The 24,438-nt window shown below is 40.0% G+C and overlaps 7 protein-coding genes, 1 long non-coding RNA gene and 1 other non-coding gene across 9 annotated transcripts; 7 read left to right on the top strand and 2 right to left on the bottom strand.

Annotated features, from left to right (window-relative positions):
- Positions 1–6,770: 6,770 nt before the first annotated feature.
- On the bottom strand, positions 6,771–9,480 carry LOC121968630 (protein trichome birefringence-like 11). Its single transcript, XM_042518946.1, has 4 exons — positions 9,090–9,480; positions 8,586–8,975; positions 7,511–7,669; positions 6,771–7,293 (listed from the first exon to the last, which is right to left on the bottom strand). The coding sequence occupies exons 1-4, from the start codon at positions 9,470–9,472 to the stop codon at positions 6,918–6,920; spliced, it is 1,308 nt and encodes a 435-aa protein (XP_042374880.1). The 5' UTR covers positions 9,473–9,480; the 3' UTR covers positions 6,771–6,917.
- Positions 9,481–10,517: 1,037 nt separating this feature from the next.
- On the top strand, positions 10,518–11,639 carry LOC122055238 (glutathione S-transferase T3-like). Its single transcript, XM_042616608.1, has one exon. The coding sequence runs from the start codon at positions 10,518–10,520 to the stop codon at positions 11,637–11,639; it is 1,122 nt and encodes a 373-aa protein (XP_042472542.1).
- Positions 11,640–12,188: 549 nt separating this feature from the next.
- Positions 12,189–13,328, top strand: LOC122055237 (protein ALP1-like). Its single transcript, XM_042616607.1, has one exon. The coding sequence runs from the start codon at positions 12,297–12,299 to the stop codon at positions 13,326–13,328; it is 1,032 nt and encodes a 343-aa protein (XP_042472541.1). The 5' UTR covers positions 12,189–12,296.
- Positions 13,329–14,430: 1,102 nt separating this feature from the next.
- Positions 14,431–15,552, top strand: LOC122055236 (glutathione S-transferase T3-like). The gene has a single exon (XM_042616606.1). It carries the CDS (start codon positions 14,431–14,433, stop codon positions 15,550–15,552), a length of 1,122 nt encoding a protein of 373 aa, XP_042472540.1.
- A 656-nt stretch (positions 15,553–16,208) lies between these two features.
- Positions 16,209–17,255, top strand: LOC122055235 (protein ALP1-like). Its single transcript, XM_042616605.1, has one exon. The coding sequence runs from the start codon at positions 16,224–16,226 to the stop codon at positions 17,253–17,255; it is 1,032 nt and encodes a 343-aa protein (XP_042472539.1). The 5' UTR covers positions 16,209–16,223.
- Positions 17,256–18,531: 1,276 nt separating this feature from the next.
- Positions 18,532–20,094, top strand: LOC122055234 (pentatricopeptide repeat-containing protein At5g66520-like). The gene has a single exon (XM_042616604.1). It carries the CDS (start codon positions 18,532–18,534, stop codon positions 20,092–20,094), a length of 1,563 nt encoding a protein of 520 aa, XP_042472538.1.
- Positions 20,095–22,722: 2,628 nt separating this feature from the next.
- LOC121968629 lies at positions 22,723–23,749 on the bottom strand. The gene is made up of 3 exons (XR_006108243.1): positions 23,618–23,749; positions 23,341–23,536; positions 22,723–23,012 (listed from the first exon to the last, which is right to left on the bottom strand). It is a non-coding gene; the product is annotated as an uncharacterized LOC121968629 (long non-coding RNA).
- LOC121968628 (ribonuclease 1-like) lies at positions 22,905–23,970 on the top strand. Its single transcript, XM_042518945.1, has 4 exons — positions 22,905–23,018; positions 23,097–23,252; positions 23,351–23,549; positions 23,644–23,970. Exons 1-4 carry the CDS (start codon positions 22,914–22,916, stop codon positions 23,865–23,867), a joined length of 684 nt encoding a protein of 227 aa, XP_042374879.1. The 5' UTR covers positions 22,905–22,913; the 3' UTR covers positions 23,868–23,970.
- Positions 23,971–23,977: 7 nt separating this feature from the next.
- TRNAL-CAG lies at positions 23,978–24,058 on the top strand. The gene has a single exon. It is a non-coding gene; the product is annotated as a tRNA-Leu (tRNA).
- The last annotated feature ends 380 nt before the right edge of the window (positions 24,059–24,438 follow it).

The following is a 24,438-nucleotide window of genomic DNA, read 5'->3' as shown; positions in this document are numbered from 1 at the left end:
AGCCCAAAGGTGCGAGGCAAATGACAAAGTGACCAAGCTTTTGGTCAATTTATTGCCAAGCACCATCCTTTGCAAAATTGGAGAGTTTGAAGATGCAAAGGAGCTATGGAGCAAATTGGCCAAGCTTCATGAAGAGATCCCCTCCACTGTACAAGATCATGAAGAATCCAGAGAGGGTGACTCTTTGGAGCAAGACCAAGAGGAGGATTCCGAGGTTGAGAGATGCTCAACCTCCGAAGAAGAGGAAATCCAAGAAGCTTCATCCTCAAGGGAATGCAACGAAGGGAACAAGGAGGGAGCATACTCCTTGTTTCATATTCAAGATGATGAAGCCTCCACCTCTAGGATTGAGGGGGAGCAATCCTTGGTGACACCGGATCAAGAAGAAGGAGAAGCTTCTACATCCGGGTCAAGAGAAGAAGAGGAGGAAGAAGCTTCTACCTCCACAAGTCAAGAAAAATCAAATGGAGGAGAATCAAGGTCCGATCAAGAGGAAGCTTCTACCTCCGGATCCAAAGAAAAAGATGTCACCCCTACAAGCAAAGGTATAAATATTTCAATTAATAATAAAAATCATATTATATGCTTTGAATGTAGGGAACATGGGCACTACAAGAGCAAGTGCCTAAATTAGCCAAGAAGAAGGGCCAAGTGGCACAAAGGGCAAGGTGAAGCCCAAGGAGGCCATTCCCAACACAAAGAAGAGCAAGGAGCATATTATATGCTTCTCTTGCAATCAAAAGGGGCATTATCGTAGTCAATGCCCCAAGGGGAAGAAGAGGGTCAAGGCTCAAGGAGGCACTAGTCAAGGGGGAGCCTCCAAGGTAAAGAAGAAGGTAACATTTATTGAGCATACTCCTTTTCATTATGGTAAAAAGCATGATAGGTCTAACTTTTATCATTTTAATGCAATTTACCATAAGAATAGAAAGCATGAGGGCTTTAAGGAAAAGCATGTGGCCCTACATGCTAAGACTATCACTCCTAGGGTTAGGAATGTAGGTAAAAGTCTAGGCAATAACTCTAAGGATTTTAGATACAAGCCGAGAAACCAAAATGCTCATGGACTTAATGAAAAACCAAATTCTAAGGATTTAATGATAGAAAATCAAGTCTTGAGATCAAGACTTGATAAAATGAAAAAGACCCTAAAAAGGATGGAAAATATCCTAAAAGGGCAAAATGAGCAAAACCTAGGGCTAGGAAAGTCAAAGCCATCAAATAGCCATAGAGGTTTGGGATACAAACCAAAGGCTAAGAAGGATGTGCCTAGTTATCATAGGGTTCCATATAGTTATGGAACAAACCCTAGGTTTAGTGGTCAAGTCAAGAATACTAGGGAAGTCATCCCTAAGAGTATTTTTGCAACCAAAGTGACTAAGACTTCTAAGAAGTCTAAGAAAGTCACTAACAAGGTCACAAGGGAGGCTATCCCTAGGGTTGACCTAGAAAATGTGACCAAGGCTTCTAAGAAGCCCAACAAGGTCACTAGGAAGGTATCTAGGGAAGTTATCCCTAGTGAGTACCTAGAGCATCCAAGGAGCATCAATAGGTGTTGGGTTCCTAGGAGCATCTTCTCTACCCCATAAATGGGTTAGAGAGTGTCAACTCCAATTAGAAGGGTAGTTAACCCAACTTTGAGGAAATTGACACTCAAGGAGCATTTTCAAGGTTTTTGTTAACCTTTGAAAATGAAATGGAACTATTATTTACTCCTTGAAATAGTAAAATGTGCCTAGTGGTGAAAATTTGATTTTAATCTTAAAAGGCACATATTGGGAAATTCATAAGAGCTACCAAGTTGGGATTTTGGTATGTTCTTAGGAAATTTAAGGCAATCCGGGCCTTAACTTTAAAGTGCTACTCTTGTGGAAAAATGAAATATGCCAACATTTGAGGAATATGCTTAATTTCAATTGGCATAAATTAATCAAGGGAATTAGAAATGTCAATTTAGGTTTTGGCGTTTTCTTGACGCACTTAAGGGCAATCTAGTTTTAAGTTGTAAGTTTAGCTAAGGTTTTAAGGATACTTAGATAGTTAATCTAGGTATATTTTATTTATGCTAAATCTTGCCATGATTGTTTGCCCATCATATGCCATGACATCATGTCTACTTTTGCATTCATGACTTATTATGAAAAATACAAAAATACCATGTCATGACATTCATACATCATGTAGTTATAGGATATTTTCTTTTGAAAATTATTTCCTTTTGATGTATGCCATAACATTATCATGCATTAGTTTAATTCCTTGTAATTAAGGACAAAAGGCATTTAACAACACTTATTAACAAGTGACATCCTAGGTGGGTGTCTAATATCTCCAAAATGCCTAGATAGATATGCATGATCCCTAGATTAGGGCAAAACCAAAATCTCTACATCTCACAAAGACCTATAAGATGACTTGTATGTGTTTTAGTGCACATTAGATACAAGTGAGATGTTAGGATGATGAACAAAACTCAAGATGTTGATTTAGTGCATTCTTTTGAGTTTTAGTTTCATCAAAACACATAGATATGTGTTTTCCCATCATTGGGAAAGCTAATGTACAAGTCATGTGCATTAAGCCCAAGGAATATGGTGGGATATTGGTTTTGAAAAAGTTTTCAAAATGATTTTGGAAAACCTTGGTGAAGGCTATCTTTTGATAGTAATCACCATTGAATAGTTAGACACAAACTTGAAGAAAACACTAAAGTTTTTGCAAGTTTTCAAGTTTGTGTCAATCTTTGAAAATATGAAGTATTTTCATAGAAAACTATTTTTCCTTGATAGTATATACCCTAAACAAAGTCTACACAAAATTTCATGATTTTTGGATTTTTGTAGAATTTTCTAGGGGTTTCTGAAGTTGACTGAAATGGAATTTCAGCAACTATCAGAGCTCCGATCGATCCATGGATCGATTGGAGTGCCTGAATCGATCCGTGGATCGATTCAGAAGGCATTTCCCGCGAGCAGAAGCTCGCTGGATCGATCAGCCGATCGATCCAGGGTGTCTGAATCGATCAGTGGATCGATTCAGAGAGGTTCAATCGATTGGAACCCAACTCCAATCGATCCAAGTTGCTGATTTTGGCTGGGAAGGCCTGATTTCAGCATCTTTGAACCGATTTTAGTCTAGGTAACCATTCCAAACCCATAAAATACATTTGTATACATAAAAAGGGTGTTTTCATGTGAAAACAAGGATGGATTGGTTAAGGAAGGCTAAGTTGAAGTTTAGGTTGAGGTTTGTTTCAAATTTTGAATATTTGAACCTCAAAACTTCTAAAATTGGTTTTCCTAATGGTTTAGGGATTCCAAGTCATTGTTGGTGCAATGACAGAAGTTACCACCATGTCTTTAGGGGGAGGGACTCTTTAAAGACATGAAAATTATTTTCATGAACCTTGGAAGGTGGTTAACCTTGTGTTGTGAACTTGCTCAAGGTTGAGCATTTAAACTTGAAATGGGGATAAATGGGGAGTGGATATCCTCATCATTTCAAGTGGCAACTCAAGTGGTTGAAAATGCTCAAGGTTGAGTATTTGTCAACATTGAGGGAGAAGTTAAGGATAATGAAGGGTATGGGACCTTCAATATTGAGTTGATCACAATGAGTGAAATTGTGATCACGATGAGCAACTCTTCAGGGGGAGAGTCTTCAACAAATGGAGTTGTTGAAGTGTGCCCAAAATTGGAGCATAGGTTGATGCGTGTCCAAAGACGGGTTGATGTGTTTTATTAGTAGGGGGTTGATGTGTGCCAATAGGGGGAGAATGAAAGGAAGTAAGTTAGGTTTTCATTACCTAGAGGGAGTTTGCCCTCTTAGGGGGAGAATGAAAAGCTTAACTTATGTGTTCATTACCTAGTGGCATGAAGAAGGAGGCTATAGGATTAGCCTAACTTACATGTGGGATTGTAAGTGTTATTGTGGTATTGTCAAACATCAAAAAGGGGGAGATTGTTGGTGCAACATCCCTCAGGTCAAGGTTGACCTGGTTGACCAAGCTGAGTCTTGGTTTGAGTTTAGATGTTTGACAATAAGATATTGATTGAAGAAGAGTCAAGTAGGTCAAGGGGGTGACCGGATACTTGACTGGAAAGTCCTAGTGAGTGTAGCTAGGCAGATGGAAAGTCCTAGTGAGTGAAGCTAGGCAGATGGAAAGTCTTAGTGAGTGAAGCTAGGCAGATGGAAAACCCTAGTGAGTGAAACTAGGTGAAAGTCCTGGTGAGTGAAGCCAGGCAAGGGAAAATCCAGATGGATCAAGGATGATCGGACATCTGGTATTAGGAAGTCCAAGTAGGTCAAAGGATTGACTGGATACTTGGCAAGGAAGGAAGTCCAGATGGGTCAAGGTTGACCAGACATCTAGTGGAAGTCCAAGTAGGTCAAGGGAGTGACTGGATACTTGGCACGACGAGAAAAAGTCCAAGTGGGTCAAAGGGATTGACCGAACACTTGGTGGGGAGTCCTGACAGGTCAAGGGAGTGACCAGATGCTAGGCATGAAGTACCAACAGGTCAAGGATGACCGGATGTTGGTTAGGGAGGTTTGGAACTTGGTTTTGGGCAAAAACCAAGTACTGGATCGATTCATGGATCGATCCAGGGGCTGGATCGATCAGTGGATCGATCCAGGCTTCTCCCAGCGAACAGAATGCCTCTGGATCGATCCATGGATCGATCCAGATGTCCCAATCGATCGGTGGATCGATCGGGACGAGGCTTCAGAGCACAGAGGCGCTCCGGATCGATCCGTGGATCGATCCAAAGCCTCCCGATCGATTGGGAACATTCGAATCGATCGGGATCCGACCGTTGGCGTCGTTAAAGGCTGCAGGCGTTCATCTCCTGAGAGCTCTTCTCCGATACATTCCAGCTCCTCCACAGCTCTCTACAAGCACGTGATCGCCAGTTCTTGAAGGTTCTTGGAGGCTTTCCAAGTCAAGAGGCGGATCTATTGCAAGAGGAAGAAGTTAGGGTTAGGGTTTTTACTGCACATCTTGTAAGCTTTTGCTTAACTTGTATTTCCCTTTCTTCTTCTTGTATTGAGAGTGTTGTAGGGCTTCTCCGCCTTTGGTAGTTACCATAAAGGAGTGTTATTCATAGTGGAGGGTGTGTGCGTTGGTGTGGATCCTTGGATTAGTCACCTCTTGTGAGGTGGATACCAAGTAAAATCCTAGTGTTAGCGTTTTGTGTTTGTTTCTGTATTTTCCGCTGCACATCCAAGAAGAAACAAGCAACGCCAAGCAACGAAGCGCACCGAGCGAACGCGACAAGCTATTCACCCCCCCCCCCTCTAGCTACTTTTGGTCCTAACAGATGGCACCAACTCCCAAAAGGATGTCATTGGATATCATCAGGAGTGTACTGCTAGGCCGAGCGGATTGGCCGCTCGGCCTGAACTTCGCCGCCCTGGTGCCCCGTCTGGCCGGCCGGAACCTCGTTGTACCTCAGTGTGTCTACTCGACCGAAGGTCCACTTTGTTATTGCCGAAGCCTGCTGCCAGGCCGAGCGGGGTAGTCGCTCGGCCGAAGCCTGTTACCAGGCCAAGCGGGATAGCCGCTCGGCCGAAGTTGACCTCTGCACACATCAAGCTCTGCTGTCTACCCGAGCGGAGTAAACGTTCGGCTCGGCTTCTGCACATTATCTCCCTTGAGCGTCGGTTGTTTGTTGCTCCTGGTGTCGAAGGCGACGGCGGGTCGAATCCTTATTCCCGGAATGCTTTGTCCGACCGGTCGATGCCATCTATGCCTTGACTTTGACCTCCACCGTGATAGCGGGGTGGGACCCTTCATCATCACCGCATCAATGTACATTGTCAACATTATGAGAATTTATTGGATCACACACAAAGAACATGTTGATTTAGAGATAGGTTTACTTTAGTTTGACTAAAATACCATAGACCTTGAAAATAATAGGTTAATCCAAAGTGTTGATATCATCTTTGTGGTGATTAACACTAGTATTAGTGGGAGATTGGTAGTATTAGTCCTAAGAGCCAATTATAAGATAATTAGCCTTTTTGGGTTACTCATTAAGTTAGACGCAATTGAATTCACTCATTAGATTGAGTCCATTCCGAATTAGACATATTGGATTAATGGGTTAAACTCATTAAGTTATTGGATTAATAATTAATTCAATATAATAATCCAACCCATTAAGGGAAATACAAAGAGACAAAACTCCTTGGTATTCATTGGATGAATATAAATAGATTTTTTGATTAAATTTTTCATACAATGAAAAATGAGGCTCTTGATCTTCTCCTTCCTCTTCTTGTTGAATTCTTGCTCTTGACCGAATCTCCAAGTATGGCTAGCACCACAGTGGTAGTTTCTCTCTGAATCATGAGTTCATGAAACGAACAGAACATGTTCGTATGGATACCGTAGAAATGTGAATGTTTTATCGTGCTAAGATCCTTGCTATCGAAAATTTGTATTTACACTACAAATGTGTAACTCTCTCCAACAAACTTAATATATAATTTTTCTTTCACATAGATCTTCTGGATAAGTTCTAATTAATTTTTTCGTTGTGCTTTCTACGTATTTAATGCACTAGGTCTTTACAATCAAAAGCCTCAGAAACAGCTTGCGGATCATAGTAGATCCATCGACAACATCTGGCAGTGTTGTCACAGAGAGGAACTTCAATGTCTTGCCAATTTGCCCTTTTGCTAAGAATATAACTTGACTTGTATTATGCCCGTCTGTATAATGTAGTGTTGTTGCCTTACAATCAGAAGGGCAATCGCAGTTACAAAATAGGTTGTAGAATGATGAAGTCATAGCTAGTTAGTTAATCAGCAAGCCCTTTGTATTGCAAGCCAGTTGGTTATCTAATCATGTTTGATACTCCAAAACAGAATGGCAGAGCTTTACCTTTCCTGGATCAATAACAAGCAAGTTAGGCAGCCGTGCTTAATGCAGTGGTATTTCGACCAAGTGTAGAATCCCGTTTCAGGATGAGCATAAAGAGTAGCTCGTTCCATGTGTCTGGAACACCCGGCAGGCACCAATGGCTGCAATCTTGTTTGTCGCGGGGGGCAGTCCTCGAGGGGCCATAATAAAATACCGAAACATGGCCATCTTTTCTTCGAGCAGTCATCTGAGTTACATTCAGCAGATCCAACTCAAAATCCTGAGTTGGGTATGAATTTTTCAATGGAAAGTTTTTGAATGGTTCCAACAAATGTGCCCATGCTGCTTCTGGGATCATAGGTGAAACTAGATCAGGAAATGTTTCTGAGTGGCAATTCCCTCCATTTCTCCAGTCACCACCTCTGCAATCATCCACATTAAGGCTACTTTGAACCTTCACACCAAGTAGATAATTGTTGTATATAATAAATACAAGATAAAGAACCTCTAGAACCTCCATTTTTCATCAATTATTATGTGGTACAATACATAAGAGGACTGGAATAGGAAACTGATCCTAGGATGAAAAATCTTTAAAGAAACAAATAATAATAACAAAAATAGTAGATCTGCACAAACCTGAAATGAACAGGAGTATAAGTGCGAAAGATAACATGAGTCTTGCTCCTATCAACTTCTTTATGAATCCATTCAATCAATGTCTGTATTGATCTCCGATATGCATCCTCGATGGTAAGTTCCATCCTTACATCACTCCCTTCTTGGAAATAGCGACCACTAAACAGGAAGAGCGGGTAATTAAGTGAAATAATAGTTGAGTATTCACAATTAACAATCTCAGGAAAGATTTAATAGATGCTATTCTAGTATTCTTTTATTCACGAAAATTTAAAAACCTTGAACTAAATAAGTAAATAGATTGATTTATAAGGTGTCGTCCTTTGTTTTCAAGAAAAAAGACAAATAAATTGATGAATGGTAGATATGTTTAAGGACTTGAATTAATTGGCTTCATTTTTCTTCTGAGTTATAAGAAAAGAAAAGATACACACAACATAGTATATGCCTTTTAACAATTTAGTTCTATGTAGACTAAAATCACTATAAATACTCTAGAACCTAGAGTAATTATAATTACTCAACAATAATAACAAAGCGTTATCCTATTAGATGAGGTCGGCTATATAGATCCTTCTATGCCATTGGGTTACATTCCTCTACTATATCATCATCTATATTTATATATTTAGATAAATTTTATCTTATTTTATTATGGCTAATCAAGTCATTTTTGATATTTGATGTGCATATTTGTCATAGTTTCACATCAATTCTGACTTTCTCTTTAATATTTTTTCTTCTTATTCTATCCATCTTTATATGTGCACACATCCACTTTAACATTCTCATTTCTACAATGCTCATTTTTTACTCATGTGCTCAAGTCATAGTGCAATCGAGGTGTCTTTAATATAAGAGATCTAAATGTCATGATGCTCTCTTCCATTTTAACTATTTTGCTTTAATTCTATTCTTTTGCAAAAAAAGATCTCAATACTTAAAACTCTCAGTTCCTAGTAACTCATTATCTCTTATTTTTACTATATTAAGCTTAAAATCTGAAACTCTAAAATCCTAAACCCTAAAGAGGATTATTCAAACAGGAAGAAAATATACATAATGGGACCTTTACCTTCCGATAGTATTCTCATAGTTCCACCAGTGCCCGGTATTAAAAACAAGCACATCGGCATCTCTCCACTGAGAAGATGCCGGATCGAGGACATCTAATCTGAGTGTAGTCTTAATTTGCTTTGGTAAACCTGGCAGAGCGCGGCTCCGGAGAACCAGAAATGGTGCCCTATAATACTCAACGGTGCAATTGTACTCTTCAAATTTAAACGCTAAGAAGCCCATATGCTTTGAAATTGGGTTGCCATTAACTTCATAAATGGAGGTCTTGTTGGAAACTGCCACGGAAAGCATACAGAGGAGGGACTCCCACTGGTTCCCCCCAATGGAATCACCAACAAACGCTAACCTTCTGTTCCTTAGCCACTCTAGCATCTTCTTGGGATCAAACCTAAATGCGATCGAAGATCAGAATGAGCCAATAAAATCTTAGTAACATCTAAACAAACGAAGAATGAGAAGAAGAAGATGATAAAAGGAAAACAAAGACAGAAATTGGAAAAACCTGAGGAGATTGCAGCGGGCGGGCTGCCACCGCCACTTGGTGTAGAACTGATCGGGCCTGCCGTTCTCGGAGCAACGGAAAGCCACGTCAATGAAACGGCAATCCTTGGACTCGTACAACGGGTACCTCTCGTCCCACACCCACTCCCCCTCGAACCAATCGCAGTCCCCGCCGTCGAGGCTCATCCCTCTCTGCCCGTTGGCAACCACCTTCACCGATCTCCACACACCACTCTCATCCCGGCCGCTCCGCCACCAGCCGTATTCCAAATGGACGAAGCCGAGCAGAAAAACGAACAGGAGGGCGGTTAAGACAAAGAAAACTAGAAGGCTGACGTTCTCGAAGGGCTTCACTCGTCTCACCAGCCGCCGAAGTGACTCCATACCTTCCTCCGCCGGTTCGGCGCCGCCAGAAAGGTTACGTCGGCTGGGGATTAAACAAAGGGAAGGGGGGTTACGTCGGCTGGGGCTTAAACAAACGGAAGGGGGTTACATCTTCTCGCTGCTCCGCTCTGAAAGTAAAAGCTCACTTCTTCACTGTGTTGCGTTACAGAGAGACTTTGTGGCTTCCAGAAAGCTTGGGGTTTTGTCGCTTTTGTCGGGCAGCGAAGCTAGCGGCCAGGCGGTGGGAGTGAAACGGACTGGTGCTCGTTCTTGAGTACGGACGGTCAAGTGTCGTTGACTTTTCCGTGGTGCGGCGGCGCACGACCACGTGCAAGTATCCATCCAAAATCTGATGGCTACAAGCCACAGGATTTCAGATTTATTTCTCTCTCCTAATTTTGTTTTTCTTCTATATTTTACTAAAAAGTATATTGTTTTTTCAAAATATCTTTTCCGCCCATTACCATCCTAAATATAAGGGCATCCACAACGCCGCGTTAAAGCGGCGTTATAACGCCACTGTTACTTTAACGCGGCGTTGTGGAACGCCGTGTTCATTCAATTAGCTTGAACGCGTTCAGTATTCTGAACGCGTTCAAGCAGCATTGGGGTGGGCCAGGGCTGGCCCACCCCATGCTATATTTTATTTTTTTTTTAATAAAAATATAAACTCTAAAATTAAAAAAAAAAAAAAAAAAAACAACGGCAAAAGCAACGGCTAATTCAAAAAAAACAGTTATTTAATTTAAAATTTTTAATAAAATGATTACTTTTTAACGGCTAGTTTGAAATTTTGACTATAAATATCCATCCATATGTGCACATATTTTCATTCCCACTCACTACTCTTTCAATTTCACTCTCTAAATTCTCTCCCCGTCTATTTTTTCAAGTTCCTACCATCTTATTTTCTATCCGAAATGGATGAAAATAATAGGGCATTTTTTCCAATTTCTTGAATTCTACAAACAACTCGCAAGAATATTCATCTTCCCAGAATCCACAAATTCCACCAAATTATCAATACCCATATCCATTTCCCAGTATGCCGTTTCCTCCACAAAATCTTCAAAATGTCCAAGGGTTTGGAAATTATGCCCCTCGAGGTCCATATCAACCGCTTCCAGCCGAATATTGGCAAAACATGAGTCATCCATATTTCACGTCGTCGGTTGTTCATGGATATGGTACCCCGCACACAACTGGTATGTCTTTCACTCCTTCAATGTCGAATGAACCTGCAACTCCGACTTTTGTCCCGGAAACTCAACCTTCCGACCGTGAATCCCCAATTGAGGTGGTCAATTTAGAAAAGACGGTTTCAAATGCTGAGGGTACAAGAAAGCGTTCAAGTTGGACAAAGGTTGAAGACGAGGTCTTAGCGAGAAGTTTTGTCACTATCAGTGATGATCCAATAATCGGCAATGATCAAAAGGCGGATGCTTTTTGGGGACGGGTTGCAAGCTACTACAATGAGAATCTTCCCCAAGGTTCAAACACCAGAAGTGCAAATGTTATACGGTCACATTGGCACAATACAATCCAAAAGAAGGTATATCGATTCAACGCAAATTACAATAGTATTTATAGTTCATATCGAAGTGGTCACAGTGATGAAGATATATTGAGGTTTGCGTACGAAAAATATCTATCTGAAAACAATGGTGTTGCATTCAATCTCGAACATGTGTGGAGAATTGTCAAAGACCGTCCAATGTTTACTCCACAGTCCGTTGATCACTTTGTGGCGACAAAGAAGACGAGGACCTCAGAGTCTGGAGCAAGTAACACCTCCTCCAACCAAGATGTGAGTATAGACCTGGATTATGAAGATACTCGTCCAATGGGGCAAAAGGCAGCAAAAAGAAAGGGGAAAGACAAAGTAAAATCGACCATGGAGGATCTGACAGTAAACTACAACAATATTATCACAAAGTTCACTGAGTACACAAGCGTGAAGAAGTCCGAAGTCGATTTGAAACAAAAACAACTCGAAGTAGAGGAGATTAAGGCAAAAGCTGCATTGTCCAAATCTGAAGCTAAGAATCGTCGCTTGAAGTTGAAGGAGTACGAAATATTGAACAAAGACACCTCGCAGATGACAAAGGAGCAGCTTATCATACATGAATGCCTATGCAAGGATATTAGGTCGAGATGGAATATCTAAATTGTTTACTTAACGTTCATTTTCTAGTATTATTATATTTTTGAGTGATTGTAATTTTTAATTATTGTATTTCTCATTTCGATTAATGTGATTTTTAATTATTATATTTTTGTAAAATAGTCGTTATAAACAAGTCGTTGGAAATTAGCTGTTACAACTAGCCGTTGGAAACTAGCTGTTACAACTAGTCGTTGGAAACTAGTTGTTACAACTAGCCGTTGGAAACTAGCCGTTACAAACTTACCGTTACAAATTAGCCGTTGCAACGCGACGTTGCATACTCATCATTGCAAACTAGCCGTTGCATGAGAAAAACAATATATATAGACCATCATCCCATTTCTCAAACACATATACTAAAACGTGTTTCCTCAAAAAATGTCTCATTCTACAAGCAGCTCTAGCTCAAGTTCCAGCTCGACAAGCGAAGACGAAGTCCATGTTGAAATCGATGAGCAAGCTTATGATCCGGGTGAAGAACTTATGTTATTGGTTCTTCAACAACACCAACAACTTATGGAAGCATATCAGAGGAGGGACATGCGCAGAAGAAGGTTCGTCCAAAGAAATCGTGAAGCCGGACATGAGAGACTTGTCAATGATTATTTCTCTATAACCCCGGTATATCACGATGAAATATTTCGAAGACGATTTCGAATGCGAAGAGAGTTATTCCTCCGCATAGTAAATGCATTAGAGAATCATTCAGCATTTTTTCAACAAAGGGATGATGCTGTACGAAGAAAAGGGTTGTCACCACTACAAAAATGCACCGCTGCGATTCGTCAACTGGCTTACGGAGTCCCTGCCGATCATCTTGACGAGTACCTACGTATGGGTGAATCAACTGCCATCAGGTGCCTTTTCAAGTTCTGCGAATACATTGTTGAAATATTTGGTGATAGGTACTTGAGAAGGCCAAATGCTGATGATGTTCAACGTCTTCTTCAAATGCATGATGAGAGACATGGCTTTCCTGGCATGTTAGGTAGCCTTGATTGTATGCACTGGAAATGGAAAAATTGTCCAGTTGCTTGGAAAAGTCAATTTACAAGGGGGCATGAGTCACCAACAATCGTACTTGAAGCGGTCGCGTCTCATGACTTGTGGATATGGCATGCATTTTTTGGGGTCGCCGGTTCACGTAACGATATTAACGTGTTATATGAATCTCCCATATTCAACAACGTCTTGCAAGGAAATATGCCGGCGATTAATTTCACGGTGAACGGCACTACATATACGAAGGGCTATTATCTAACAGATGGAATATATCCCGAGTGGACTACTTTTGTTAAGGCTTTTCCTTGCCCGGAGGATCCCGAGAGGAAGTTGTTTAAGGAAAGACAGGAGTCTGCAAGAAAATGTGTCGAACGGGCATTTGGGGTGCTTCAATCTCGATGGACGATTGTCAAAGGTCCAGCTCGTTATTGGTATAGGAAAAAGTTAAAACAAATCATGTTAGCATGTATTATTTTGCATAATATAATTGTTGAGAATGAGGGAGGTCACGTGACAAATTGGTACAGCGAAGAAGGTGACGAACCCGCACAACCTATCCATGGCTCAAATCGAGGATTTCAAGATTATCTTCGAACAAATTCTGAGCTACGTGACACTCAAGTTCATCACCAACTTCGCGCCGACTTAGTTGAGCATATCTGGGGGCAATACAACAACAATCCATGAATTAATATTTAAAATAAATTTTATTTTCCCAACTTTGTAATTTTAGCCGCTTAGTTGTAATTTCGTTTTCCCAATTTTATAATTTTAGGTGTTCAGTTGTAATTTCATTTTCCCAACTTTATAATTTTAGGTGTTCAGTTGTAATTTCGTTATCCTAACTTTACAATTTCGTTTTCCTAACATTCTAATTTCGTTTTCTCACAAACATTTATTTTATTTAATAAATATATTTAAAAAATTAATATTATTTTTGAAAAATAATAAAATTTTATTTTTAAACGTAAAATTATTATTAAAAATAATAATAATTTAAATATTTTAAAACATATTTAATACATATTTATTTAATATGATATAATGTTAAAATGAGTGAGTGGACGGTGGGACCCATGAATAATGGGTATTAACGTTAAAAGGGATGTGGGTGAAAGAAGAATGTTGTTATAATGAATATGTCACAGTGGGTCTCATACTTTTTGATGATGTGGTGGGTGTTATAATGCTAGAGCATTGTGGATGCTCTAAGGGCATCCACAACGCCGCGTTAAAGCGGCGTTATAACGCCACTGTTACTTTAACGCGGCGTTGTGGAACGCCGTGTTCATTCAATTAGCTTGAACGCGTTCAGTATTCTGAACGCGTTCAAGCAGCATTGGGGTGGGCCAGGGCTGGCCCACCCCATGCTATATTTTATTTTTTTTTTAATAAAAATATAAACTCTAAAATTAAAAAAAAAAAAAAAAAAACAACGGCAAAAGCAACGGCTAATTCAAAAAAAACAGTTATTTAATTTAAAATTTTTAATAAAATGATTACTTTTTAACGGCTAGTTAACGGCTAGTTTGAAATTTTGACTATAAATATCCATCCATATGTGCACATATTTTCATTCCCACTCACTACTCTTTCAATTTCACTCTCTAAATTCTCTCCCCGTCTATTTTTTCAAGTTCCTACCATCTTATTTTCTATCCGAAATGGATGAAAATAATAGGGCATTTTTTCCAATTTCTTGAATTCTACAAACAACTCGCAAGAATATTCATCTTCCCAGAATCCACAAATTCCACCAAATTATCAATACCCATATCCATTTCCCAGTATGCCGTTTCCTCCACAAAATCTTCAAAATGTCCAAGGGTTTGGAAATTATGCCCCTCGAGGTCCATATCAACCGCTTCCAGCCGAATATTGGCAAAACATGAGTCATCCATATTTCACGTCGTCGGTTGTTCATGGATATGGTACCCCGCACACAACTGGTATGTCTTTCACTCCTTCAATGTCGAATGAACCTGCAACTCCGACTTTTGTCCCGGAAACTCAACCTTCCGACCGTGAATCCCCAATTGAGGTGGTCAATTTAGAAAAGACGGTTTCAAATGCTGAGGGTACAAGAAAGCGTTCAAGTTGGACAAAGGTTGAAGACGAGGTCTTAGCGAGAAGTTTTGTCACTATCAGTGATGATCCAATAATCGGCAATGATCAAAAGGCGGATGCTTTTTGGGGACGGGTTGCAAGCTACTACAATGAGAATCTTCCCCAAGGTTCAAACACCAGAAGTGCAAATGTTATACGGTCACATTGGCACAATACAATCCAAAAGAAGGTATATCGATTCAACGCAAATTACAATAGTATTTATAGTTCATATCGAAGTGGTCACAGTGATGAAGATATATTGAGGTTTGCGTACGAAAAATATCTATCTGAAAACAATGGTGTTGCATTCAATCTCGAACATGTGTGGAGAATTGTCAAAGACCGTCCAATGTTTACTCCACAGTCCGTTGATCACTTTGTGGCGACAAAGAAGACGAGGACCTCAGAGTCTGGAGCAAGTAACACCTCCTCCAACCAAGATGTGAGTATAGACCTGGATTATGAAGATACTCGTCCAATGGGGCAAAAGGCAGCAAAAAGAAAGGGGAAAGACAAAGTAAAATCGACCATGGAGGATCTGACAGTAAACTACAACAATATTATCACAAAGTTCACTGAGTACACAAGCGTGAAGAAGTCCGAAGTCGATTTGAAACAAAAACAACTTGAAGTAGAGGAGATTAAGGCAAAAGCTGCATTGTCCAAATCTGAAGCTAAGAATCGTCGCTTGAAGTTGAAGGAGTACGAAATATTGAACAAAGACACCTCGCAGATGACAAAGGAGCAGCTTATCATACATGAATGCCTATGCAAGGATATTAGGTCGAGATGGAATATCTAAATTGTTTACTTAACGTTCATTTTCTAGTATTATTATATTTTCGAGTGATTGTAATTTTTAATTATTGTATTTCTCATTTCGAATAATGTGATTTTTAATTATTATATTTTTGTAAAATAGTCGTTATAAACAAGTCGTTGGAAATTAGCTGTTACAACTAGCCGTTGGAAACTAGCTGTTACAACTAGCCGTTGGAAACTAGTTGTTACAACTAGCCGTTGGAAACTAGCCGTTACAAACTAGGCGTTACAAACTTACCGTTACAAATTAGCCGTTGCAACGCGACGTTGGATACTCATCATTGCAAACTAGCCGTTGCATGAGAAAAACAATATATATAGACCATCATCCCATTTCTCAAACACATATACTAAAACGTGTTTCCTCCAAAAATGTCTCATTCTACAAGCAGCTCTAGCTCAAGTTCCAGCTCGACAAGCGAAGACGAAGTCCATGTTGAAATCGATGAGCAAGCTTATGATCCGGGTGAAGAACTTATGTTATTGGTTCTTCAACAACACCAACAACTTATGGAAGCATATCAGAGGAGGGACATGCACAGAAGAAGGTTCGTCCAAAGAAATCGTGAAGCCGGACATGAGAGACTTGTCAATGATTATTTCTCTATAACCCCGGTATATCACGATGAAATATTTCGAAGACGATTTCGAATGCGAAGAGAGTTATTCCTCCGCATAGTAAATGCATTAGAGAATCATTCAGCATTTTTTCAACAAAGGGATGATGCTGTACGAAGAAAAGGGTTGTCACCACTACAAAAATGCACCGCTGCGATTCGTCAACTGGCTTACGGAGTCCCTGCCGATCATCTTGACGAGTACCTACGTATGGGTGAATCAACTGCCATCAGGTGCCTTTTCAAGTTCTGCGAATACATTGTTGAAATATTTGGTGATAGGTACTTGAGAAGGCCAAATGCTGATGATGTTCAACGTCTTCTTCAAATGCATGATGAGAGACATGGCTTTCCTGGCATGTTAGGTAGCCTTGATTGTATGCACTGGAAATGGAAAAATTGTCCAGTTGCTTGGAAAGGTCAATTTACAAGGGGGCATGAGTCACCAACAATCGTACTTGAAGCGGTCGCGTCTCATGACTTGTGGATATGGCATGCATTTTTTGGGGTCGCCGGTTCACGTAACGATATTAACGTGTTATATGAATCTCCCATATTCAACAACGTCTTGCAAGGAAATATGCCGGCGATTAATTTCACGGTGAACGGCACTACATATACGAAGGGCTATTATCTAACAGATGGAATATATCCCGAGTGGGCTACTTTTGTTAAGGCTTTTCCTTGCCCGGAGGATCCCAAGAGGAAGTTGTTTAAGGAAAGACAGGAGTCTGCAAGAAAAGATGTTGAACGGGCATTTGGGGTGCTCCAATCTCGATGGGCGATTATCAGAGGTCCAGCTCGGTATTGGTATAGGAAAAAGTTAAAACAAATCATGTTAGCATGCATTATTTTGCATAATATGATTGTTGAGGATGAGGGAGGTCACGTGACAAATTGGTACAACGAAGAAGGTGACGAACCCGCACAACCTATCCATGGCTCAAACCGAGGATTTCAGGATTATCTTCGAACAAATTCTGAGCTACGTGACACTCAAGTTCATCACCAACTTCGCGCCGACTTAGTTGAGCATATCTGGGGGCAATACAACAACAATCCATGAATTAATATTTAAAATAAATTTTATTTTCCCAACTTTGTAATTTTAGTCGCTTAGTTGTAATTTCGTTTTCCCAATTTTATAATTTTAGGTGTTCAGTTGTAATTTCATTTTCCCAACTTTATAATTTTAGGTGTTCAGTTGTAATTTCATTTTCCTAACTTTACAATTTCGTTTTCCTAACATTCTAATTTCGTTTTCTCACAAACATTTATTTTATTTAATAAATATATTTAAAAAATTAATATTATTTTTGAAAAATAATAAAATTTTATTTTTAAACGTAAAATTATTATTAAAAATAATAATAATTTAAATATTTTAAAACATATTTAATACATATTTATTTAATATGATATAATGTTAAAATGAGTGAGTGGACGGTGGGACCCATGAATAATGGGTATTAACGTTAAAAGGGATGTGGGTGAAAGAAGAATGTTGTTATAATGAATATGTCACAGTGGGTCTCATACTTTTTGATGATGTGGTGGGTGTTATAATGCTAGAGCATTGTGGATGCTCTAAGAAGAGGAAAAATTAAATTTTCGTTTTTTTTTTATAAATTGCCGAATATGTAAATTTGTAGCCGATAAGAAGCCCTAATCCATAGCAGTTCCCTGAACGGAGTAGGGTTTCTTAGTTCAAATCTGTCCGTTGAAGAAGCGGCGCCAGAATCACGACCGTTCATTTGAGCACGGCTGGCCGCTTGTCTTCCGTTTCATCTACCTCTTTCGTCAGTTTTCAAGTGGATTCCATGGACTGAAAGGAACAATCGGCATTTTCGTCGATTTTCGCCGTCAGGTGATCTCTCCGTCAAGTTATTTGCTTTCCTCGCGAATCAAGTCAGCCATTTTGTTATGTGCTCCTAAAATTTTTAGAGCGACTAGTCATCGCCTGTTCTTGGAACTGATTGCCTTGCGTCTGTTTGTGATTTTATTATGCTCAATGACTCGAGCTTGAAACTAGAACCATTGTTACTGTTTGCTTGTTCCCATTCGCCTAGTTACTGTCCTTTTGCTTGTTCCTACTGCAAATTTACCTGCTTCAGGTTCCAATAAGGCCGCACTGCCCAGTTTGTTTGCTGATCTGGTGGCACACATAGATAGTAACATCCGGCAATGCGAATTTCCCAACTTCAATTTTGTATTGCCCTGTATAACTCTTCAAGTAGACTATACTAGATTAAACACATTGACTTGTACAGTTTTGAGTTGTTTTCCGAAGCCATTTCCTTGAAGGCATATTGCATAGCAGAACAGAAAATATCAATGTTTAAATGTCTAAGGAGTACTTTTCAAATGAGATGCTCTACTTGCCTGCCCTACGATCTTCTAAACCATACTCGAGGGACCTACAGAAGCAGCTATTCTTGATGCTTCAACATTGCAGGAGCATGCAACAACTTAGTCAGTTGCATGCGAAATTGGTTGTTAATGGCTTCTTCTACAAAAATGTACTCATCACGAAACTTCTCTCCTGCTGCATTGCATCTGGGAACATATCCTATGCATCTCTAGTGTTTAACCAGGTTCTGGAACCAAATACCACCCTCTGCAACCAAATGATCAGGGCAACTTTTCGTAGTGATATGCCTGGGAGATCCGTATACATCTACAATAGAATGAGAAGTAAGGGAGGGAGAGAAGATACACAGCCAAATAGTTACACCTATGCCTTCCTCCTTGCAGCATGCACCAAGGCAGGGCCAAATTTCTTAACACAAGGGGAGCAGTTGCATTGTAGGGTTATATCTGGTGGCTTTGGTTCCAGCATTTATGTCCAAACAAATTTAATTAACATGTATTCTGCCACCTCTAGTGATGGCATTTCTAAGTCCCATATGATATTTAAAGAGATAGTCAATCCAAATATAATATCATGCAATTCCATGTTGGCTGGATTTCTGAGGTCTGGCAATGTGCTATTAGCGAATCAGTTTTTCCATGACATGCCCGCTAAGGATAAAGTTTCATGGACTACTATGATTGCAGGCTATGCCAAGACTGGAATGAGTGATCAAGCACTCAAATGTTTTAGTCAGATGAGGACTCATATAAAGCCTGATCAGGTTACGATGATCGCTGTCCTGACTGCATGTGCGAACTGGGGGGACTTGGAACTTGGTCGCTTGATGCATGGTTATAGCTGCCAAATTTTGCATGGACAAAAATGTTTGGTGAATCTGAATAATGCTCTAATCCACATGTATGTGAAATGTGGAGCCATCGATGATGCTTTTCAGGTCTTCACCCAAATGTCTCGGAAAAACACTGCCTCGTGGACGACTATCATTGCAGGACTTGCAAAACATGGTTGTGGTAATGAAGCATTAGATCTCTTTCAGAGAATGCAGGAAAATGATGTGGAGAACGAGAAGCCTGATTGGTTAACCTTTATTGCAGTCCTATGTGCATGCAGTTACCTAGGTATGGTGGACAAGGGGCTTTTCTACTTTGAGCAGATGATTACAAATCATCGAATCATACCAAGGATGGAGCATTATTGCTGCATCGTTGACATGCTCAGTCGAGCAGGACACTTAAATCAAGCTCTAGAGATGATAAAAAAGATGCCAATGGAACCTAATTTTGCTATTTGGGGTGCCTTATTGGGTGGCTGTTGGATACACAAGGATGTAAAACTTGCTGCTCAGATAATTGACAAACTTATGGAGCACGAACCGGATAAGGTGGCTGGCCACCTTGTCTCAGTATCCAATATATATGCTGCAGCTATGAAGAGAGGTGTTAGTCAAGAATTCAGGGAGATGATGTTGGAAATGAGCATTAGAAAGCCCACAGCAAGTAGCTTAATATATATGCAAGGAGGTAATGTTTGAACATCCTCGCGAATGATTGGCGATACTACTATCCTGGTCATTTTGGTTAAGAGTGTTTGATCATGTCAACTATATAGAACTCACAAGAAATTTCCAGCCATACAAAACTTCAGAGGTACACTGAGTTGTTCGTCTCTCCTGTTACTTCATTGCAATGTTGACCAAAATCAACAGAAAAATCACAAAGGCCACAACCATGGTCTACGGTAGTATTTTTAGGCTAGAGATTATCACCCAACACTACAGCTTGTGTTGAAGCTGTGGCTGAAAGTAATATATCTTGATCATCTGTTAATAGATTTCTGAAGTTTCATGACCAAAATTATTCAAATATCTTAAAATGATTGTCAATTTTTCCATCCTTCAACAAGTCATCCAGTGATTTGGATGATTTTTTCTCAATACATGTTTTCTTTTACTAAAGTTTTGCCTTGACATTTGTGTGTCACTTGTGTTCCAGTGACTGACCTTTGTATTATTCCTCTGCTTTACAATTTGCTTACTCAATTCCATTGAAGCAATATTCTATGTTGTAATGATCATAATGTACTTGTAACTCGATCAGATAGTTTGCATGTGTTAGTAAATGTACGATAAAGTCGAGGTAAATATCTCTCCTATGTGTTAGTCAGTATTTCAAATATTAGTAGCCGTCCGTGATTTACCTCCTCCGTATTGGTCTTAGGACGGGTTGACCCCCGGGCGTTGGAGGCGAACGTATTCATCTTTTTGTCACAATGTATCAGTAAATGTTGATAAATTTAGTTGACAACAGTTATCTAATTTTTTTGAAGTGACTCATTTTGAGAGTGATCGATCTGGTTCTACATCAGCGACTAAGATAAATCAAGAAATACATCAGCGGTTAATGCCTTAAGTCTGTTTTTTATTTAAGGGAAAATCTTATGTAATGAGCTGTAATTAAGATTCGAATCTTGAATATTTTGATTATCTATGATGATAAATATTTTGATCAGATAGTTTGCTATAATAAAGCATGTTGATTTATGACACTCCCAGGTCATTAATGTTTTCATATCCCCAAGCTTAACAGGGACTCTCCAAATGTGACTCAAATGTTGAAAAATGAGAAACGGTAGGTGGCAATTAATGAAAAAGATAAGAAATTTGATTTAGCAAAGAGAGAAAAGCTAAATTGCTTCCAACTAAATTAATCTGATTATGCTGATCAAAAAATATATTTAAAAAATTACTCAAGTAAATATAATTTTTGAAACAACAAAAAGAAGGTTTAAGGCTATAATGATTAATCATGCATCTAAAATTTAATTTTTCATGTGGTACACTGTAGAAATTTTTCTAAGACGATGAGTCTAAGAACATTATCATTTGATTGGGTTATTATAAGTGATCTCGTCCAGAAGTTGAGTCAGACAGAGACCAACAAAGATAGTAGTAGCGTTGACTGAGAGAGGACTTGAAAGTACCACGAATACACACGTCGGAACTGGGGACTCTCGCGTGCGGCAGGGGGAGGGTAGCAGCGGAGCCGATTGTACTAAAAACCTGCACACGCACAAACCAAGTACCCAAGAGTGTTAGAGCCCAAAAATCAGGAAATGGGTCCCTGGCACAGGCCCTTTGACACTCAAATCAGGTTCTTACGCAACGAAGCAATGTACGAAGAAAGGGAAAAAAAAAGGAATCCTAGTAGATGCGTGTGTATGTGCACGTACTTGGCTAACAGAGAGGACCTCCCTTTTATACTGCTCTGCGTAACTTTTGGCTTTATGCAGTGTCAAAGAATGTCGGATGTCAGGATATGTTTGGTGGCAGAAAATGTACGACGGATTCCTATTGGGTAGAGGAAGGTTTCGCTGCAAGTGCGTGATAGAACATCGGAATATTCTCTGACCAATGACTATTATTTTCTGATAGACATTTATGATTTTCTAACAATATTGTTTTTTATTGTTAGCCGCCCAACCCTGGTTCGACCAGGAGTAGATGGAGACGGATGTCCAGAAAGATGAAGGAACCGAGCCCTGATGACCCACCCGGTGTATAGCCAGCCAAGAATTAACTGGGAGCTAGGCCCAAGCGAGATAAAGGGACTAAGTCCTTATGACCCGTCCGATGAATATCCTGCCAAGAGTTCAACCTTTTGAACTTGGTCTGGATTTGAAAGGGTCTTGGTGTCACATCCCTTGATCATTGACTTCCACATCTCCTTAACCCTTGACTTACACGTCCTCTTGACCACTATCTTCAAAGAATTGCTGGGGCCCTCCCTCATGCACCGTATTAATAAGTATTTTGGAAAATTTTCGGATTGGATGATTATCTTCAGATTTAGCCAATTTGAGGAGCTAAATACTGGAATTATAAAAATAAAGAAAATGGAGGGATGAAAATGTTCAATTCTTCTTTGGCACAAAAGGGTAAAGCTGATAACGAAAGCTGGCCACCGGCCATGCGAGGAAGCAGTGAGCAACTCGTCCAATGCTGCACTCCTCCGTTCATGTCTGCATCAGCTGCCGACTCATCAATTATTGGTGTCGTTTCCACGCTTTGCGTACACACGCGCGCATACTCTCTCCCGCATGACCGCGCATACACATTACAAACACAAACATACATGAATATTATTAAATGCCGGCCAATAAATTAATAAACGTAACCGGAATTAATGCAATGGAGGTAACGTCCTTAATAATCCAAACTAATCACCCAAATCTTGAAATTGTAGGTTGAGTTTAAACTTATCCAACCCAAACCACCACCACCACAACTTTTCCTTCGACGACGACTATAAAGACCCTACAAGACACATATGCACAACTAACTTGACAGGACGCATGCAGCTGCCTTCCATCATGCTGCTCCTCCTTCTTCCCCTCCTCTTTTCCTCTCCATCAATCTCCACCGCACAAGATTTCGACTTCTTCTACTTCGTCCTGCAGGTAATTAATTAATTAATTAATTGTATCTCTTAATTATTATTAATTTTTTCTTTTAATACTTAATTAATTGTATTACAGTGGCCGGGCTCTTACTGCGACACCAAGCAAAGCTGCTGCTATCCGACCGCCGGAAAGCCCACGGCCGACTTCGGCATCCATGGGCTCTGGCCGAATTACGCCGACGGATCTTATCCATCGAATTGCGATTCCGGCAACGCTTACGATGCCTCACAGGTCGTTCGATCGTTTTGCGATTATATATTATTTTGTTTAATTAATATGCATTTCATCGAATTTCATTTATAGAACGGAAATTAATTACCAAAATGCAGATCGGAGATTTAATAGGGAGCTTGAGATCGAAGTGGCCCAGTCTGGCTTGCCCCAGCGGCGACGGCTCCACCTTCTGGAGACACGAGTGGGAGAAGCACGGGACGTGCTCGGAGTCCGTCCTCGACCAGCACGCCTACTTCCAAGCCTCCCTCCGCCTCAAGAGCCAAATCAACCTCCTCCAAGTACTGCAAGATGCAGGTTTAAAAAATTAACCTCCCGATCGAGAGAGAGAGAGAGAGAGAGAGAGAGAGAGATTGTTTGTTCACATTGATTTTTGGTGCGTGCTTGGTAGGGATACGGCCGGATGGGGGATTTTATAGCATCAGGGGGATATCGAGTGCGATCAGGGACGGGATCGGCTTCGAACCAGGGGTGGAGTGCAACGTCGACGAGGCCGGGAATCGGCAGCTGTATCAGGTGTACGTGTGCGTCGACGCGACGGGGAAGCGGCTCATCGACTGCCCGGTTTTGCCCGCCAGCAAATGCTCTTCCCGCGTGGAGTTCCCGCCGTTCTAGTACAAATGATTGTGTGTTTATATATAATGCATGGTTAATTAATTATAATGTAGATGGATTCCATATTAAGAAATATTAAATATATATTTGTATTGAACCTTAACATTAATGTCAAGATGGCCGAGTTGGTCTAAGGCGCCAGTTTCAGGTACTGGTCCGAAAGGGCATGGGTTCGAATCCCATTCTTGACAAAAATTCCACATTTTTCCCTTTTGTTTTCTTTTCCAGCTTCGAGTACGATTACAGAAATTTATAATTTTCATTTTTCAAATTCCAAAAAAAAAAAAGAGAGAGAACTTGATATCATTTATTTCCCACTTTTCTTCTCTTACTTTCTCTCCAATAACTAGGATTCATCTAGTATCTTTAATTTCTTATAATCCTTCTTTCTCTTTCTTGTGCTATCTCCTCAAGTAAACACTGATTTCCTATAGTTGTATTTACCTACAAGAAATGAGGAAAAACAGAATGCAATGGCCTTTGTAGGTGAGAATAATAAATTCAATTTCATCAAAGATTTTCCTCAGTAAATATATAATTAGTCCATACTACTTTTTCTTCGTTAAATCAG

This window comes from Zingiber officinale, chromosome 3B, assembly GCF_018446385.1.
Source record: "Zingiber officinale cultivar Zhangliang chromosome 3B, Zo_v1.1, whole genome shotgun sequence".
NCBI lineage: Eukaryota > Viridiplantae > Streptophyta > Magnoliopsida > Zingiberales > Zingiberaceae > Zingiber > Zingiber officinale.
The sequence above is the reverse complement of the archived record's forward strand: the minus strand, read 5'-3'. Positions and strand labels throughout refer to the sequence as shown.